General features: G+C 36.8%; 3 protein-coding genes across 6 annotated transcripts in view; 2 read left to right on the forward strand and 1 right to left on the reverse strand.

Moving 5' to 3' along the window:
* The window catches only part of LOC139818173 (lachesin), a 37742-nt gene extending 32541 nt beyond the window's left edge, over positions 1-5201 (forward strand). For 3 of the 4 annotated variants that reach the window (XM_071786751.1, XM_071786753.1, XM_071786755.1), the window contains 6 exons: positions 260-445; positions 1061-1253; positions 2705-2836; positions 2910-3029; positions 3639-3809; positions 4110-5201. In XM_071786751.1, coding sequence (XP_071642852.1) covers positions 260-445; positions 1061-1253; positions 2705-2836; positions 2910-3029; positions 3639-3809; positions 4110-4486 — 1179 coding nt within the window. In that variant the 3' untranslated portion in view covers positions 4487-5201. The remainder of the gene's footprint in view (positions 1-259; positions 446-1060; positions 1254-2704; positions 2837-2909; positions 3030-3638; positions 3810-4109) is intronic. The other variant, XM_071786754.1, reaches the window with a different exon arrangement.
* A 761-nt stretch (positions 5202-5962) lies between these two features.
* On the forward strand, positions 5963-7824 carry LOC139818174 (uncharacterized). Its single transcript, XM_071786756.1, has 3 exons — positions 5963-6314; positions 6673-7032; positions 7274-7824. Exons 1-3 carry the CDS (start codon positions 6013-6015, stop codon positions 7644-7646), a joined length of 1035 nt encoding a protein of 344 aa, XP_071642857.1. The 5' UTR covers positions 5963-6012; the 3' UTR covers positions 7647-7824.
* Positions 7825-8414: 590 nt separating this feature from the next.
* On the reverse strand, positions 8415-14392 carry LOC139818176 (RNA-binding protein 47). The gene is made up of 6 exons (XM_071786758.1): positions 12607-14392; positions 11291-11884; positions 10256-10430; positions 9556-9863; positions 9343-9469; positions 8415-9053 (listed from the first exon to the last, which is right to left on the reverse strand). Exons 1-6 carry the CDS (start codon positions 12700-12702, stop codon positions 8947-8949), a joined length of 1407 nt encoding a protein of 468 aa, XP_071642859.1. The 5' UTR covers positions 12703-14392; the 3' UTR covers positions 8415-8946.
* Positions 14393-14710: the final 318 nt, after the last annotated feature.

Raw genomic sequence — 14710 nt, forward strand, 5'->3', positions numbered from 1 at the left:
GAAATTTTTATTTCCAAAGAATATTCGCAGAAAATTCGTCACTGTGTAAAAAAACTTTGTTATTTGCGAAATTCTAACAAATTCACGAAGTACATTCAGCGAATGTACCGATTTATACATAGTTAATAGATAGATATCAATTATGCGCAATATATCGGGGGCGCTTTGTAATTATTGTTTCAAGCATTGTTCTATATTTAAATATGTGGTCCCCATCCCTATATGGGCGAAATGAGCACTTTTGTCACGTCACGCGCAGGTCGCCTGGATAAAGTCGGATTCGCGTGCGATTTTGGCCATTCACACGCACATGGTGGCGCACAACCCACGCTTGTCCGTCACTCACAACGGCCATAACACATGGAAGCTGCACGTGACTAACGTTCAGCCGAACGACTCCGGCACGTACATGTGTCAAGTTAATACGGATCCTATGAGAAGCCAGGTCAGTAGAGCCGTTGAACATTAGCGCGACAGTCATCGCCGTTCTCTATCACGTTCTACGTTGCCGCCGAATAGGGGACGATATGTCGTTCCGACCCTCTGTATAACGCAAATGCCGCGTGAATGCAACGTATACACGCCGCATACGTTCGTACAAAACGGAGAACATTCAGCGCGGAACTGGGAAACGCTCGTGTCGCGATATAAAGTTCTTTTCTAATAAGTTACTTTTTTAAAATTGAGTTAGAAGATTTTTTGAAATTTCTCTGACTCTCGCTCAAGCTCGCGAATGAAAGAGCAGAGTCAATTTAGATTACTGCAGATATACTTTTATTCTTTTTAGAATTATATATTCTTAAAACTAATTAATTTATATACCTTGATTTCTCCCGTACTTTCTTTTGTTTTTTCTTCGAAAATAACTATAAATATGTCAGAGAGATCAAATACTGACAACATTAATAATATCTAAAAATCTGAGTATTGTACATTTGGATTCAATATATCGGAACTCTTTCTTTTGCGCTGAATTCGGTTCTGTCGAGTACATCAGTTAAATTATCGACGAGGTCGATACATTTCCGAATAGTATAACGAATGCGAATCTTGCGCCTAGACCGGTCACATGAAAGTTGTGATACCGCCCGATATCATGGACCTGGATAACACCGCGGATATGCTGACCACCAAGGAAAACGGCGATCTGCTGTTGCGATGTCGAGCTACCGGCAATCCGGAACCGGTGGTGATCTGGCGACGGGAAGATGGCCGGAACATCACGTTGAGGAACGAGAACAGCGTCAAGCGAAGTACGATGCTAAGTAGTTTTTAGACATTTTGACGAACACACATGCTAGGGGATCAAATAAAACGCGTGAAAAAATGAATAGAATTACGTTTTTACAAAAAAAAAATTATTTAGAATACGAACAATATCTTTCCCCATTTTCTTCCCGACTTGTACGAAATTTAAAGAGACAATAATATCTTTTGCGCTACATGTACGTGAAATGCAAAATAATTAGCATTGACAAGAACACGCTTATTATGCGATCGTTATTAGATTGAAAGATACAATGCGCGGATAACAATAGGAATCCATGTTCCGATTTGATTAGTTGTTAATTAAACGATAATGCCTACATTATCGCGTGAAAGTGAGATGATCGTCTGTCGCAGTCTTAAAATGTTGAATTAAAATTCCATCATATACCCCACCGAGGGATGTCATTAAACGTGAAACGCGCCACCACCGAAAATAAATGAAAATTCCCACCGTCGGGATATGACTAATGATTATGATGCCGCGATTGCCGCGACTCTAAAGGGACGCGACTGGTCATGACTAAACGAAACCGCACGCCCGGCGATTTATCTTTAATTGATCCGTACGGTGCGCGGGCGATTTTCGAGATGAAATATTCCCCCCGCGAGCGGATCACTTTTAAAAGAGCGACGGTGCACGACGATAGGGCAAACCCCGTCGTCGATGTCCGCCGTGTCCCGCGGAAAAGCAGTCATCCGATTAGCCTTCCTGACTGTGAGTGATGGATGTTGACTTTACATATATTTCCTCTTCGCCGTGGCCCGCCCCCCCTTCTATCGACTCGCGTACCCGATTGCAATATCCAGGGTGTGTACACTGCGTCGCGAGAGTGTTACGCTGCCACGGTATCTCCATCCCGCCAGGAGCGACTCCGTCTTCTCTCCGCCGAACGCGTCAGAATCTTGATTTTATATTGTCTCAAAAGCCTCTAATTACCACTCTAATTATCTTCCCAGTAAGCAAGAAACACCAAGAAACATTTTAACTACATTACAGCAACGTTTTAACATTAATGCAATGTAGTTGAAATGTTTCTTGACGTTTCTTACTTACTGGGTTATTTCTCATAACTGAAGACACGAAATAATCTATGGTAATATTTCGAAAATATTTCGTACCTAGCGTATCATATTTTTAAGCACAGATTTCTCTTATTTAAAAATCTGGGACGAAAATTCTTATTGGAACAATATCGGAAGAACGATTAATTATTTATTACAAAAGAGTAAAGAGTTTGTTATACAAAGTTTTTTTTATTTTACGAAAGAGAACCGCGCAGATAGATGATGTAGCGCATCTTCTGCATAAAGGAGATGATATTTGAGAAATGATCGGTCGTACGAATAAGATTATTTTGTGTCGAAAACCGAGAGCGTCTGAAAGACATCTGGATTTCCGAATCTCTCATTCTTTATCACGTCGGAAATGTTAAAGCAGCGCGTACGTTTGAGGGCGAGCAACTTCATCTGCGGGGCATTCAGCGGCAGGAGATGGGATCTTATCTCTGTATCGCGTCGAACGGAGTGCCGCCGTCGGTCAGCAAGAGATATTACGTCAACGTCCGTTGTAAGTGTACGCGTGTTGCTACTAGCAACTTCCGTTCGATCAACTTACACTAACTGCATCTTTCTCGTTAAAGTCAAACCGCTGATTAAAGTCTCAAACCAGTTAGTAGCGGCGCCCGTCGACAGCGATGTCCTTCTCCAGTGCTACGTAGAGTCCTCGCCGAAGGCTCTGAACACATGGTACAGAAATAATGGTGAGAGAACACCTACTTTCGTTTCGTGTGCTCCAGATACTTGTCTATTTCTTTCGACAGCACAGGCTATAATAAATATAATGCTTAAACGCTTTGTAATTATCTCTTTTTTTCTCATCTCAGTCATCACTTGGGGCACTTTTTATTTATCAATTTAGCTGACTTTTACCTATTCATTGACATTCTCTGTACTAGGATTTCACGAAAAACTCGTTGATGAAAGTATATGAAGCATTTTGTTTATACCAGGAATAACGCGCGTTTCAACGGTTCTACGTCGACTTTATTATATATGCACCAGGATTAAAAAGCTATAAAAATTTTTATGACAATTTGATAAAAATTTGATGAAAAGTTAGATAATTTAGTCATTCTCTCTGCGAGAACAGCCAACGGCAGTTTATTATTATTTATATCATTGAATTAATAATTTTATTGAAAAGAAAAAAATATGCATTTCTTTTAAGTTGATAAAAATATGTTCTTATGTAGCGCATTCTCTTATCTCCACTTCTCAAAGAAGTTTCAAATAAAAAGGATTCTGTTTTTAAATATAGATATATAAATATATATTCTCGATAAAATTATCTCGAAAGATATTTACTTTAGGAGTCAAACTACTCGCTGATGAGAAACACGATATATCGGAAGTTACCATCAACGATTATGCATATCAGCTAAATCTCACTGTCAGACACCTTGACAAATCTGATTTCGGCACTTACACGTGCTCGGCTGAAAACGCTTTCGGAAAAATGGAAGGGTCCATAAGATTACAAGGTACAGTAGCAACTGTTCGTATAGATGTCGTAAAAAAATCCATAAATTAAATATCGTAGATCCACAAGTCCACAATGTTACTAAGGTCCGCCGAAACCAATTCTTGTCTATTTTGTTATCTTATTATTTTTATAGAACGCGTTAAATACAATACGTGCACACGCATAAAGAAGAAAATGGATTATATTCCATAATTTATACGTTTATGTTTAAAATTTTTTAAATGTTTATATACGTCTGGCCTCTTAATTGCCAGACAATACCCGTAATCGTCCCCGTTGCTTCGAAATCGAATTACAGAGCTGCAGATATCCAAACCAACGACAGTCTCCACGCGAAATACCGAGACCATCGAGAAGCATACCTGGCGCAAACAGACGGAGAAGAAGGGGAAGAAACACTCATATGTGCTCGACAAGGAGTCGGATCTGATCCCGAAGAATATGGGCCACACCACACCGATGTCCAGGCGAAATTTATCGAGTTCCTTGCCAAATATCGCGAACAAATCGAGAATCTCTGCGTTTCCGGCGCCGGCACCGGCTCCAGCACATTCGGCACCGACGCAACTGGGCGCCCAGAAACCCCCATTTAATGGTGTTAAATCATTACGCGATTCACGATTATGTCACGTCGGCCTCGTCGTGATCGTCCTGATGATTTTAATTCACGATTGAATTTAGAGAGTAAGACTCTTTCACGACAATGAGGTCGTACAATTACAACGAAATTGGATCATTCATCGTTATTTCAATTGTTGAAAGACACGCGAAGTGGAATTACGTGTAATCGATATTAAAATAATTTTTTGCCATATTTTCATTTAAGTGTCAGAAGAACGTGGTGGAAAATATCGAATGCATCGGTATTTTGCTGTAAATAATGATACATTTTTATGACAATAAATGTAGTTACGTCTGAAAAGTAAATGAGATCACGAAAAAGTATCTGAGAAGTAGAACACGCTGTTAAAAACGTTCGCTTGTAAATGCCATCATTATACAAAATGCATTCCAGACGATATTACGTATTTGCTAATAACAATTTTTCATCGAACATAAAGCGATAAATTAACGTGCGATATTGTTCTTTTATTTTCATTCCAATGAAAGAACATCATTTTACATATTTTCAAATAGTAGGCATTATTAAACATAAGAATTAGAAGAATCGTCCCGATTGGTTCGTGTAATTATCGCGCAGTTAATGGGTAGATACATTGACAGAGTAATTAAAGAGGGGTCCATACTAAAAATCGACTGAATTTGGGATCGTTGGTCTTTAGAAACCGACTAAATTAAATTCATTCGTCTCTAGGAACAGCCATATTTAACTCTAACGAGAATTATGACATGTATATATGTATGACAATAAATGTTGTTTCTACTATCATCCGCGAGCGCGATCTTCCTCTTTCAGGATGTCCTTAGCGCTTTTCTTTTCAGCGGATTTTTTTTATACATAATCTAATTTAAACGCTTTAATTAATTTAATAAAAGAAAAACAAAATACTTGAACTACGTGTACCACGGACGTGATCATTAATTTACTTATAAATAGTGATACACGATAAAAAGTCTATCTTAGATTATTCATAATTCGTGTCAGAATTCAGGATAAAATTTTATTTCCAATTTTATGTACTGGGTAAAACAAAAACAAAATAAGTCGTTTTATTTTCGACCCAACTGGCCAATTGAAACAAGATTGCACGACGTTTCGACCGAATTCCGGTCCTTACGAATTCGGTCGAAACGTCGTGCAATCTTGTTTCAATTGGCCAGTTGGGTCGAAAATAAAACGACTTATTTTGAATTATTTGCTGGCGACGGAAATTGTTTTGTTTAAAACAAAAACGTTTGAAACCCTTTTTCCCGCTAGAGTGCACACATGTATAAAACATATATATGTCATGTCAAAGTACCTGACACATGTACTGAAATTATAAATAAAATTTTGTTCTCGAATCTGACGCGAATTAGGTCGTTTAAAGTGGACTTAATGCAGCATTATAACATCGATAAAACATTTTGTAAGAGTGCATCTATTTTTTTAATATACATATAATCATTCAATATTGACATTTTGCAAAAAAATCATATTGCGCGACATTCGAATAATATCACAATAGTGATAAAAGAAATGTCGGTTATTTAATGATACTGATTTGCGTTATCATCGCCAGGAGGAAAGAGCCACGAGGATGTGCCGCCCACACATACGTTTTACTCGTCGCTCGCTGTCTCGAGGACTCTTAGTTAATTCAACAGTTTCGTCGCGAGCGAGTTCCACGACAATGAAGCAGTTATTAATTATTTATCTTCTTTGCACGTTCTTCCAAGCGGCGTTATTGGCGTCGCCATGTGTGAGGATCACATACAAACGAACGAATGATGTTGGATTTCAGTGCACTCAGTTAACGACACTGCAACAGCACTTGGACGAAGCATGGACCAACACGACGATGATTACGATTTTTGATTCGAATATACCTAACATACCCGGGTAAGAAAAGAGAAGAAATTGTCCGGAGGTTGTAAGAAAAAATTGATTGAATTGGCATTACGATATAACCGATTTTTAACATAATATATGACGATAACGCATTTTATCGTGAATTTTGTAATAATATCTGTCCGATGTTTATATTTTGATACATTCGAATTTGCGCTCTATCTTTTCTTCTTTTATTTTACAAAGAATATTCAGCATTTTCTTTTAGTAACTGTTTATATCATATTTCGGAATATTCTGAATAATCTTTTTTTGAATATTCATTGTTTTTCGAATATATTACACGGAGTTTTCTGAATTTTTCCTACCTACGAAGTAATTTACGATTTTTTACTTTATTCTACCAAAGACACAATTTTGCGAGATTCGGGGCGACTCTCGTGACTTTAGATCTACATGAATCGGGCATACAGACGTGCGACGCTCAGGCATTCGTAGGTCTCACGAAGCTGAAAAAGCTGATGCTCTGGGGCAATAAACTGACAAGTGTGCCAGGAGATTGGTTCGTGAACATGCAACACTCCCTGCAGACTTTGGACGTGTCGTTCAACTTTATTCGGTGGATCGACTATACGGTCTTCCAGATGCTTCCTAATTTGGAGAACTTTTACTTCGACTACAACCAACTGAGCTATATCGATTACAACATGTTCGCTTATCTGGGTAATTTGAAGAAAGCAAAATTCAGCAAGAATCCATGGAGTTGGCCGTAAGTTAAATCGAAATATTATAAATATTAACGAAGATACTAGCTTAATTACTTTGTTATTAACCACGAATAATCTAATACGAAAATCTTCTTATTCATTAATCCGCAAATTTAATTATTTTAACAAAAAGAAAGCTTATATATACGCATCCTCTTAAATAAGCTAAAAAGAACATTAATAAAATGAATAATTTTTTGTCCGATTTTTATACATGTGCTAATGTGTGCAACGCGCTTGCAGGTATCGCGCTCGTTTGACATGGCAATTGGAGAACCAGAAGGTTGAGATGTTAGACACATGGGAAGATTGGAACTGGATGAACGCCGTGATCAAGGACTGTGTCGAGAGTGGCCGCGGCGAGTTGCCAAGCGATAAGGTACTCGATTGCGCCGTGGAGAAGCTGCTCGCGTTCACGTACGAGACCTTCAGCACGCAGGAGAGAAGTAGCCCGGGTGGATGCAGCGAGCAGACCATGCGATTAGTACGTTGCATGAGACCGAGCAATGCCACTGGTGACACCGATTACGAAACGGTACGGAGGATCTTGGAGGATTATTCTACGATTCTACCGTCAATGCAAAGAGCATTAAGCCCCTTCCCGTTGAAACGATAAACGCGATGTCTCTGTCTTCTTAGGGACTTCTTTTAGGATAAAGGTAAATCTTGAGACACTTCTACCATAAATTTATTACCGTGTACTCTATAATTGCGAGAACTCTTAATCGATACGTTTCTGATTCTGTATATATAAGCTTCAAATGGATAAATAAAAAGAAAAATGCGTGATTATACATTTCATGTATAGCATTCTACATATTTGATATTTATATCACGAAAAAAAGAGAAGTATATTTCTTCTGTATTAATAGAATGAGAAGGATTAAAGAAAAAAAAGTATAGGATTAGAAATTCATACAAAAATAATACCTTTATTAAATTAAATTTTTCCGCTATATGATATGAATTATGCATAAAGGTATTACGAACTACACATAGCATATGATCACAGATTCAATAATGCAACACGCTATGCGTATCTTACAATTAAAATAATTATTCTGGGCACAGCCGGTATCTCTTATTTAAACTGAACATATTAATTAATCTTTCATTACATGTACCTACGTAAAAAATGAGTATTTAAAAGAATATCTTTTAATAATGTGTAATAAACGAACATACTTAGAACTTTAAAGATAAACTACTTTTTAACATAAATATGTTAATTGCTTAAAAGAACAATAAGTAAGAAGTTACAAAATCTCTTGCAGTACACGAAACTTGCAAGTATCAAATTTTTTAATTTATTATAAATACATTTTCAGACATGAGTCCATCATATTGTACAAATAAATTTTTAAAATGGCCATTGGTATAAACATTTAAATTTTATAGATTATAATTCCATCAAATATGTCTTGTAGATTGGCACAAGTTTTAATAATTAGCTTTTCAATATTTCTTAGGCACTTTTTTTTTAGCACACTAAGAACTGTAATTTAAAATCAATTTTTGAATTGAGAAACTTTATTAATTATTATCATCGTTAAAATGAATGGCCATATATGTCATGGGTAATATTTGTTATATAGATTAAAACTTCACCAAACACATTGTAATGTTGCAAGCTTGAATAATTTAGAATTAAAATATTTTAGGTACCCAAATAGAATATATCTTGAGCACTCTGACATTAAAGAGTATACTGTCTTGAAATTGTAACTTAAAATCCAATGTTGAACTGAGATATTCCATTAGTCAATGTCAATATTTAATAAATGTTAAAAAACTTGAGGAAAAATATATAAGAAAGAGTTATCGAGCTTTTCTTTTGCAACCGCGTCAGTAGGTTTTGCATGTGTATGTAACAATTGAAGAGAAAAGATCGAAACAAATGGTAAATAGTAGCTGATCTAATTTTGAACTATTCCTGGAGATTGCCAAACAATCGGTGCGTCAGTCACACAGTTAATGTCCATTCCTGATTGAATATAATGCTGTTCATATAATAGCTGCGGCGCTAAAAAAATACACGCAAAATTGCGTTAAAACGCAGTGCATTGTGTATTGCAAAAATGTGTTTCGAGGCAAACGAAAAGCGCGAACGAGATTTCGCGATATAAACGATACTTGTCGATTACTATTGAAAATCGAAATTTTGTAAATATTACGCGTGTTTTTCGTTGTCGGAGTTGAATTAATCCGCGTAGAAGCATTTTGTCAAAATCGCCTTTGATTCAACGCGCGCAAATACAGAACAAAATAATCAAAAGCTTTTAATATAACACAAGCCAAAATGTTATACGTACCGCTATTCGCCATACCGGTTAAATATTGGTAAACTTGAACGGATGCCACGCTCATGGCTTCATGTTTCGACGCCATTGGTTCCCCTTGAAATTCGAACATTATTATATCATCTTTGTAAATAGTTACCTAAAACAACGTGACACAAAAGAAAATAGTGAATCATCAGGCATAAATAAAAAAATAAGTTGTCGCTAATTTATTAAGGCGTTTACTCTGCCAACATAACCGGACGTATCCACTATCTGTACGCAGTCAAAGGTGCACGTCGCATCGAATCTCTCCTTGACCAAGCTCTGCAGGATTTTCATCTGTGCCAGGTAAACGCTGTCCTCGTGTGTTTTCGCGAACGCTTTGATGGAGCGTTTCTTTCCTTGTTTCGAGCGCGGAATTTCGGTCTTTTGGACATTCGAGTTGGTTGCCGCCTCGCGAATGTATCGTTGTCTTTCCAGAACCTTGGACGCTCCGATGGGTTTCGCCCAACGGACCTCCCAACCCTGTTTCTCGACAATACTATTTGTTTCTAAAAGTAAAAAGGTATTCGTACAAAGAATTAAACGCAAATCGGTTTTCCACAGTTTGAAATAAAATAAAATTTTTGGAGCAAAGACAACTATTTCCATTTAGCTGAAAAAGTATTAGTAACATTAATTTAATGATGTATATTCTAATCTCAAGAAAACGAATGCGAGGAGAAAATACTTTTATCAAAAGGATTAATTTTGTGCGATAATTATATATGTTATTGTGAGAAATAAAAATACAAAATGTTATTAGTTACAATTAACAATCTGTTTATCAAGATTTGGTATGCTTCTGCTGAAATCACTCTATATTTACTCCCCTTCGCGTTTCTTAAGTTTTTTTTATTTTCTTCATTGCCTTTGGCTCGGGTTACGTCGCTCGCATACTCACTTTGCATTATGTCCATTACAGTCTGCGCGGCTTCACGATTCTCGTAGTGAATGAAAGCGAAGTGATTGATCTTCTTCAGCTTCAATATTGGCACGTTCGTGTGCCTGTAGAGGATCTCCTTCACCTTCTGCTGCGGCATATCGAGCGCGAGGTTCCTTACGAACAGAGCCGTCACCTATTTGTCATCGCGTACGATATTGAGTTAGTGCAACATATCCTGTTTCACGCCATTCTATATATATATATAAAATATATATACAGGATATACAATGATATGAAATGTGATTTCGCTGCGGCAGATTTATCCTACGTCAACGCGTGCGTTCTTTATACAGAATTCTTACAGAAATATATTATTACACGCGTTTTTCATCGCAATATATTCCTTGGAAATTAAAAAAAGCGAGGATCTTTTTTTGCAATTAGAATATCTATTTTAAAATTTGCTAATTCAATCTACATCGAATTCAATCACAGCGAATAATTTGTAATATGTAAGTTTTATAATAAGTTTAGCACTATTCACATTCTATAATATTAGATACGAAAATTAGATACATTTTTAATCACGTTTTTAATCAATTTTTGTCGAAATATAATAAAATTACTAATAAGCCATTGCAAGTGAAAAAAAGCCATATTTTTTTAATTCTTCCCAATTTGAAATATATTTGTACAATTACACAAAACGCGATATGTATAAACGCTCCAATTTATTCGATCTCCGTTTCGATAATATTACGTATCCCGTAAAATGTAGTATTATTTTTGTGTGTTTTATTTATTTTATAGAATTATATACATTTTTTCGTTATATCGATCATTATCTCTTCAAATATCACATCTATCGTTAAGCATACATTATTGAATTCAGCAAATAAAATACCCAGTCGCGAATAAGAGAAAAACCTACATGTTGAATTATATATTTTAAAAAAGATAAGAAAACTAAAATTGTGTAAAAAAATTAGAACGATGAAATAGTAATCGATTTTAATGTTCTTCCAATTTTGAGAAAACTTGGAGAAGATTCACCGTTTCCATGATGTCCTCGTCGATCGGATCGCCCGGCTCCGGATCCGCCCAGTCCACCGCGATCTCGTGGTCCCAAAGCATCACTTTGCCGGGTATGAGCTTGCGCCGGGCCATCGCGGCCGCCCGATGATCTCGGAACTCGACGAAGATAAAACCGCGATTTAGGCTGCGATCGTGGGCGCTCGGGTACAAGTAGACGTCCGTGATGCCGTCCAGGATCTTGGTCAGCTCCTTCATAAACTCCGGCTTAGTCTTGGTCTTGGGTACACCGCCGAAGAAGAGCCGACAGTTGTCCATGGACTTGACCACGCCGATGCGATGCCCCGGCCGGATCTCGTGGCCGTCCAGGCGCTCGCACGCCTTCCGGGCGATCCGCGGGTTTTCGTACAACGCGAACGCGTAGCCGCGCGTCGACCCGGAAAAGTCGAGCATCAGTCGCAGCTCCAAAAGTCGGCCCACTTGCTCCAGCAACGGCATCAGCTCGTCCTCGTAGCAATCGCGTGGCAAACGACCCAGGAACACCTCCGCGCCCTTAACGCGCTCCCGTTCACCGCGCGAAACTTCTGGCGCCGTCAACCGTCGCTGGCCGTTCTCCTGCGTACACGAAATGCTTTCTTTTTTTGCGCGGTTGCGATGATAGGAGAAAGAAGACTTAGATGTATATAGAGATATATATATTAATTATTTGACTTGATTAGAATATTTAGAAAAGAGGATAGCTCCGTCATAACTAACAAGTGAAGAGAAACGCATTTTATCATAGATACATTCGTTAATTCTTTAGCTGATGAAGACGGAGCTTTCTAAACGCAGTTGATTACTTTATTATAGTAGATTAATATATTTATAAGACAAGTGTTATAAAGAAATCCACATATTATTGCTCTTGCTAATGTTTTCAAGTTATTTCAATATTTTTTAACTTCTACTCGCAAGGGAAAAATTATTTCGCTACGTCTGTCGACAACGTGTATTAATACCGAAAGATAGATAAAAAATAAGACGAGAAGTTACACAAATTAAATTTTCACAAATCACATCGATCGCTTTTTCAAGCTATTATCTCAATATCTTTCAACTTCTATTCGTGAAAAAATTATTTAACTATTATTTCCCGATAACAAGGGCGTCTTAATATTAAAAAATAAGATATAAATTATAAGGAAACTCCTGTATTGTACTTATTGTAAGTCATTCTCGCCGTTTTCAAGTGACTACTTTAATTTGTCTCACGCTGAAAAATTATTTCGTTCTCTAGCCGAATTCGCATTAGTATCGAAAGATAAGTAAAGTAGTCGGTTGATTTCTGTCTGTACCTGCACGAGCTCGTACTCCGTGCGACGCAGCATCTCCAGGAGTCGCATGGTACGCTGACACTCCCCGGCGAGGTCCATATCCCCGTCGTCGCTCATCGTAATCGACGTATAATCCCGCGAACTGCACGTAGCGAACAAAATCAACAAACAAACTGATCTCCCTCCGGATTCGGGGTAATCGACGGAAGAATTGGAGGCATTGGAGGGCTGTAGAGGTGACGGAGTGGGGCGAGGCGTTTGGAGCCGGATTCCGAGAAATGTGCAACGCGAGACGGCCTAGTCGTTTTTTGCGATAGACTCGCTACTCGCTACGCATTTTTATTGGAGTCCGAGGTGGTCCGAGGGCTCGACAATTATTTTTCTTTCTAGATTTCTTTCTAGAAGCTTATATTTTCCTTCTCGTTAATTCTTTTTGAAGAAGCTTTATAAAAGATTCATTTTACATTTATTTTTACTTCGACGCGAGAGGCTCGTTTAAGAACACTCCGAATTATTGTAACTTATATAGCTAATGAGTTAAATCATTATTTTTACATTATTTTGGCTCGATCGCTTCAATCCTTTCACTTTCGCAATTATTCATCAAATGTCTATACGTAAATGCACAGCATGTCATGACTTATATCCTTACATGTACACATTATTTTTTATTTTACGCTCGAAAATACAATTTACAATGTAACTTGTGTATTCAAGATCATAGATCACATCGTGAAAAATAAGTCTAATAAAATTGGAGAAGCAGAACGGTTATAATGTTGACGCTATGTTTTTATGCGCGAGAAGAAAGCTATTGAGATAGTAGAAGGTAATTACGTAGAATCTTATGGTTCTCTCTTGCTTTTACGCGTAAACAAAGAGAAAATAGGAGAATATTCTTACAATGGTTCCTGAGCGAAAAATAAAACAAAACGACTATACCGAGTTTACACTCCGTTTTAATGTTATCTTTTATCACACGCGTTTTATACTTTCTTAAAAATGCATTTAGTACGAATATATAGCTTTTTATTTTAAAAATCAATTTCTATTAAATGCAATTTTTATAAATTTTTATTACTTTAATAAATCTACGAGATATTAGAAAATTTTCCCTACAATAACTTTATGTTAACTCTAAGTATACTTAATTACGGAAGTTTATACGACACAATTAATGTGGCGATCGTGGCGCAGAGAAATGTGAGGTCATGATGAGCCGGAAATCCGATTTCAAATATTTGCTTTTAAATATTTGCACATGTCGTTTTGGTGGATACTTTCATGATGTGACACGTGTCAATCATGGTGGTAAATTTTTTAAATTTTATTATTAAAACCACCATGGAGTCAATAATTAAAAATAAAATCCAATATCTTTAATCTTATAATCATAGCTATAACTATTATTGAGATAAAGATTACGTTTTAAATATATTCAAATTTGTAAGCACCAAAGAGATTGTAAGTTAAAAAAGAAGTTTGAAAATGATTTAAATTTTCTATCTTTTCTGTATCTTATGCGAAAAGCGAAAGCAAATATCAATAGCTGCTGGAGTAGCTGACGGTAAGCGGTAAACTCCAGTCGATAACAAATTAAACATTTTTTTTATTATAAATTTGATTTCATTATAATATAGATAAAGGACCCCGCAACGGTCATGGGGGGTTTTGGCTCCCAGTCAAATTTGACAATAATGTAGGATAATTCATAACATGCTGATAAAAAGTGTCCATAGGTACCAAGCCCAAAAATGGACAGTTTCTGAGATAAAAGGCATTAAAGAGTGGAAAAATGAGATCTTCAGGTTTCAGCTAATGGCAGTTTGCAACTGGCGGAATGCCATGCTTTCACTAAAACATTTACTTGATTGCTGGATGAATTATACTTATGCACAGTATGCGTGTTCACATAGTTAAGTCAATAATTAAACCATACGTAATATAATGTCATTGCATCGAATGACATGTATGCAACATATATAGCAAGCAAGAATCATTTACTCATTTAATGTTAATTTTCGCAATGTATGAAAAGTACAATATAATACTACTAAACCGACTTGTGAATTACAGTTATTATTGTACTTTTCATACATTGCAAAAATTAACATTAAATAAGTAA

The sequence above is a fragment of the Temnothorax longispinosus genome, chromosome 8 (assembly GCF_030848805.1).
Source record: "Temnothorax longispinosus isolate EJ_2023e chromosome 8, Tlon_JGU_v1, whole genome shotgun sequence".
NCBI lineage: Eukaryota > Metazoa > Arthropoda > Insecta > Hymenoptera > Formicidae > Temnothorax > Temnothorax longispinosus.

Coding starts and splice junctions, on each gene's coding strand:
- LOC139818176 (XM_071786758.1), bottom strand. CDS start 12,702: ATGAGCGACGACGGGGATATGGACCTCGCCGGGGAGTGTCAGCGTACC. Junction 9,864..10,255: donor TGTAATGGACATAATGCAAA/GTGAGTATGCGA, acceptor TTTTACTTTTAG/AAACAAATAGTATTGTCGAG. Junction 9,054..9,342: donor AACCGGTATGGCGAATAGCG/GTACGTATAACA, acceptor GTATTTTTTTAG/CGCCGCAGCTATTATATGAA.
- LOC139818174 (XM_071786756.1), top strand. CDS start 6,013: ATGTGCCGCCCACACATACGTTTTACTCGTCGCTCGCTGTCTCGAGGA. Junction 6,315..6,672: donor AATATACCTAACATACCCGG/GTAAGAAAAGAG, acceptor ATTCTACCAAAG/ACACAATTTTGCGAGATTCG. Junction 7,033..7,273: donor AAGAATCCATGGAGTTGGCC/GTAAGTTAAATC, acceptor ACGCGCTTGCAG/GTATCGCGCTCGTTTGACAT.